The 5474-nt window shown below is 39.1% G+C and overlaps 1 protein-coding gene across 1 annotated transcript in view; it reads right to left on the bottom strand.

Moving 5' to 3' along the window:
• Positions 1 to 5161, bottom strand: part of LOC106816769 (oxysterol-binding protein-related protein 1-like) — a gene marked incomplete at its 5' end in the record, with an annotated part of 19479 nt that extends 14318 nt beyond the window's left edge. Inside the window, 5 exon segments of the mRNA XM_014821429.1 lie at positions 2229 to 2341; positions 3096 to 3240; positions 4464 to 4549; positions 4810 to 4921; positions 5087 to 5161. Of these exon segments, the coding sequence (XP_014676915.1) occupies positions 2229 to 2341; positions 3096 to 3240; positions 4464 to 4549; positions 4810 to 4921; positions 5087 to 5161 (531 nt within the window).
• Positions 5162 to 5474: the final 313 nt, after the last annotated feature.

The raw sequence follows: 5474 nt of genomic DNA on the forward strand, positions 1-5474 counted from the left end.
TTTTTTTTAAATGTTTTAAAACTAACGACTAGAGTTTGATTACAACGACGGTGGCGCCACTCAAAGCGCACTATCTGATAAGTTGCGCAAACGGACTTTTCATCCAAGGAACGAACTTTTCAGCCAAGGGCTACAGACCGAGGGTGTTTCTAATTTATTAATTTAAAAGCAGAAGGATTGCAATATCTTATATAAACGACATATAGTTTCAGTTATAATATGGATAAATTTGTCCTAAAATGAATATCGTTCAGTTAAATAGCATTTAGGTATAAATATACTTGCACTTTTGTGATTAGCCCTCGGTCTATAACGTGCAAAATAAATTGGCTAATGCACAACTTTTTTAGGGTGGCAGCACGATCGCGGGTGTCATGTCAGCGCCCAAAAATCAAGATTTTGAAATTCAATGTTGTTTTATGACAAACGTGAATGCGTAATTATAGATATTTATAGGTATGTGCTATTATTTATAAATCTACTATCATAATATATACTCTCAAATTCTAGAGTAAAGCATTCCTTTAATGAGAATTTTGCCTAAAATTGCAGCAGTTACTGCAAAAATTAAATTCTTTTGTTTTACCTTTGTATAGTCTTGCTGCATTCATAAATATATGGTCCATATTCAACAGTTGTCAACAGTCTCAGCTAAAATGGCTTTAAATATTTACTTGCTCATAGTGCCCATTATGCCTGGCCAATAAAGCATTTGTGAGAGTGGCACAGGACTACGTGGCATATTGCAGCATTCACACGGTTATATGGTAGAGCCAAACACTATGCATGCTAAAAAGGATAACATGGGTCAATCCTACTTTTCGACTTTTGTAGACACATATGATACATGGATTATATTATGTTAGGATCAGGGTCAGGGTCATATGTTTCTTGTGGTGACAATGTAAAAGGATGATGGATGTACAAAGATTTTAAGATGTACCCCTGTCAATTAGTTCGCATTGCTATGCTACCGTAACTATCTCTACATGTGTGTAAGCCAACTTTAGCTCCAAGTTCAAGAAATGGTCATGTACACAGCTCCAATAACCAGTACAAAGTACAACTATACTTTGGGTCTATAACAGCTCCAAGAAACAGCCATGTATTGCAAGATCAAATTTGCACAGTGGCAAGATCCTATTGGAATTGATGATAGAAGAGGGGCAAATACACTAATACGGCTATATCGCACCTTCCATTGGAATGTTCCATGATAAGGTATTGCGCACAGTTTTTGGCATGAAAGGTGGATGTTAATCAGGGTGGCTGTAAGCATCGAGTCACAAATGCATTGAGGGTTAGAGTTAACTAGTTGTGGCAATATTTTCTCCCTCACTGACACAGCACTATTGTCAATAACTACTGTGAATATTACACAATATTGCTATTTATTATTTATAGTATTATGCTAAGTATATGCATACTGTCTAAAAAGACTATTGATAGTATTGTAAACATTGTGAATTTTTACTACATTACAGCATTGTACCAGGTCTAAGACAAGTGTCAGACATGTTATTAATAGGTCCATGTAGGTGCAAGTTGTCGCACATGTTTTGTATATATTGTATATATATAATACAGTGTTTCCCCTGCATTGACACGAGCGAGGGAGGCTGCCTCGCTCAAATTCTCTGCCGCCACACAAAAATTTGTCGAAAACACCTCCTCCCTGTCGAAAATCAGCGTTCTTCCATAGAACAGTGCTTATAATGCACCAAATTGCACCACTTTTTCAACAAATTTCCGTGGGGCTTGCCCCCTCCTCACCGGGTGACTCCCCTATACACTACTATAGCTGGGCGAGCACTAGCCACAAGTTCCCTTCTCGCTTAACACTACGTTGGCTACGCCGTGTAACAGTCGTAGAGCCTGGTCGGTTTAGGCACAGGCACTCGCGACTGGCTGGTCGGGGTTCGATAAATAGCGACCCCGTTCTGCGCCTACCGTAGTGTGTATAAGAGTATATATTACTATATGTGAGACTCTCATATATATATATTCCAGGGTTCTCCAAGAGCACTTATAGCCTGGCGGCCCGCCAGGCTATCGTCGAGCCCCGCCATCCTAAAATGCACCCGCCATCTTGCAAGAGGACGCTCAAATCAAATTAGTGTTACCCCAATATTACCCTTGCAAGAGGACCCTCAAATCAAAGTAGGGTTACCCCAATATAACCCTTGCAAAAGGGCCCTCGGATCAAATTAGTGTTACACCAATATTACCCTTGCAAGAGGGCCCTCAAATCGGTGCACAAGCTTTTGTATCTCCTTGATGGGTTTCACACCAAGCAACTGCTTCATCTGTGGTGTGTGTGCCAAATCCATTGCTGCCTGACCTGCAATATTGGATAAGACATGGTTAACTATATAGCCATATATACTCATACGAATTTAATATATATGTTATTAGATATATCATGATCAACAATTGTACACAAAAATTCACATGATTCATAAGACATGCAATTTAGCATTTCCCACGACTGCATTGCGAATTACGTTCACGACCAATGTTACAAACACAGTTTTAAGATAGTAAGATTTATACACAGTCAGATCTCGTATAACAATGTATTTGCATCACAATGGCCCTGAATATAACGTCGTGTGTTTATGTAACAATGAAAATTCTCCACTACAATGGTAGCAATTCTGAAAATTTTTGTGTGGACAAGTTCCTCCTCTCTGGCTTTATGGTCATACATGTCGCTGCTTGTAACAGGCAAGCAGATTTTTCCAAGGCACAAAGTGATCTACACTGACTGACAGACATATGCATCACCACTAGCAGTGACTACTGTCCAGTAGTGTAGTAAGTCCAGTGACTTTTTGGTTGCTTAACCTTTTCTGGTAAAGTTTCGCTGCTTGGTACAGGCAGAGATGTTACATAGTGCTGGACCATGGGAAAAAATCTATAATTATACCAAGTCATTTATGTTTCTATGGTCTAGAAATGAATTTAACCTTTCAAATATAATTTCCATGTGCGTTTTTAAAATGACAATTCCACATCACGTTTACTTAGCTGTAACTAATTCCTATCGTTATACCAGATCCGACTGTGTATTAATGAAAGTAAATTAATAGTGCCTCTATTATTTAAGATGTTGGTGTCCAGTCCATTCTGTAACAAGATAACTGCCACCTCCTTTTGGTCTCTGTACGATGCGCAGTGCAGGGCCGTGTTACCACTGGTGTCTGTGCAGTTAAGGCGGGGAGGGTGATTGGACTTTAACTGAAACATGCAGCAAACACCAAGCTATTGTGAATTTTGGTCAAACCGTGCTTAGTATGCGTAACACTCGAGTCTGCCCGGGATGTAGTTTCGACAGTGGTTATTTTACAGCAAAATTTATTAACCTACTCCCATCATGATCAGGGTTTCTTCTACATAGGAGGCACTGCGGCGCACCGCCGTTGTCAAATTTAACAACGGGTTACAAGTACAACGCCGTTGTGAAAATGTTCCTGTATTTACTCGCTGTTGTCAAAATAGTGTCAATCCAAAAATAAATAGATCACCACGTGCTTCTGACTATATACACGGAAAATCGTAATGAAATTCACAGCAACGTTTCTTTTTGCGTGCCGGCACACTCGTGTGTCATTCCCGATTGCAGCTTTTTCCTCGATTCCGGGAAAGTTTTGCTGTCGCTCCCTCATACCAGTGATGCCCACCCCTAGATATTGACATATACAGCAATCAGCATGCCCAAGCGACTGTAACAATCAGTGCATTCGCCCCCCCCCCCAATACTTCAATCAATGCCGCCCCAGCCAGCAAGCACGAGCCACGATGTGCACAGCCACAGACGTGGGTAACAGGGGTGTCACGGGCTGCTTTTTTTCGTCTTTTTTGTGTGTGAATGCGTGAGAATGCATAGGGCATGCGAGAGTGCGGGAGAATGGGTAGGTCTGCTAACAGAATAACACTTAAACTAAAACATGTAAAAGGTGAAATTTTATTTTCGGGGTGCCTCAAATGCAGTCTAAGACATTCAAATTTTTAAAATTTTGTTGGGGGAGACCCCCAGAACCCCCCTCTTGTGTCTGCCTGCAGAATCCACATTCGTGCCTACTGCACGCCTTTGAATCCATGTGCGTTCTTTCCCCAAACTGGCCATTACCGCCTTTGTCTAATTTTCCCTCAGAAGAAACCCTGATAATTATGCCAAGATTATTTCACACGAGGCCAATTATATAAAGTGATCGACGGAAAATTGCCTTTTATAACTTATACTCAAATTACAATATAGAAACAAAATTTTAAGTAGGTAGTACACATCCCAAGGATAAAACCCTGCATGTTAGCCAAGTTAACCTGATAATCAAAACAGAACAAATAGCATATCAGGATGCAGTGACAAAAGAAAATATAGTTATATACTGTAATAAGTTGAAATAGAAATGAAATAAGTGAGGAAAAGGAGAAAGTAATGTAAGGAAACTATTGCTTACTAGGCTATTAAGCACATCAACATTTCCTTCTCTAGCAGCATCCAAAAACCTCCCTTCTATTGCAAAAAGCTCTGCTTGCTCTGCCGCTGAAATCAATGTAAACACGTAAACGATCTCAAGGTCTGTATCGAAAGGTTTCGTAACAAAAAAATGACATTTTTGTGATTTTATTATTCCTCCTACAATTTTTATGTCATGCTAACATAAAAAATTCCATATTCTTAAGTTAATTCATAAACATTCTCGGCTTTTCGACTGCTGAGAAGTTGAGGAGTTTTCACACAGTAACAGCCCTGCACTACACTGCAACAGTTGTGCAGTGAACACTTCATTAATTTTAATTTACCTTGCAATATGTGCTTCACCTCCTGGTTGCTAGCTACGTCTCTTGCAGTTTGTCCTTCTCCGTTTATTTGGAACACATCTGCATTGTAGTGGAGCAACATCATCACAATATTCTGCAAAAAGTTCCATCCAGCAATTAATTCACTTATTAATTTTATTACCATTTATAATAGAAAGCAGAGACAGTGTTAAATGTTAAATACTGGATTACTGTCAAATTTTTATATATGGTTCACCTGCTAAACAGTCGTATCACTTGAGCCTATATATATACTCACCACTCTCCCTGTGAAAGCAGATTTGTGAAGAGGTGTGTCACCTGCACGGTTGAGTGCATTGATATCAGCACCATTCTGCAACGTTTTAGAAAAATGAGACAAATGTCAATGTAAAACATTAAGGGTTGGTATTTACCTTAAACTAGAACACATCTGACCCTAATCTCGCAATCAAGATATATATATATAGGCTCAAGTGATACGACTGTTTAGCAGGTGAACCATATATAAAAATTTGACAGTAATCCAGTATTTAACATTTAACACTGTCTCTGCTTTCTATTATAAATGGTAATAAAATTAAGTGAATTAATTGCTGGATGGAACTTTTTGCAGAATATTGTGATGATGTTGCTCCACTACAATGCAGATGTGTTCCAAATAAACG

This window comes from Priapulus caudatus, unplaced genomic scaffold (assembly GCF_000485595.1).
Source record: "Priapulus caudatus unplaced genomic scaffold, Priapulus_caudatus-5.0.1 Scaffold2, whole genome shotgun sequence".
NCBI classification, from domain to species: domain Eukaryota; kingdom Metazoa; phylum Priapulida; class Priapulimorpha; order Priapulimorphida; family Priapulidae; genus Priapulus; species Priapulus caudatus.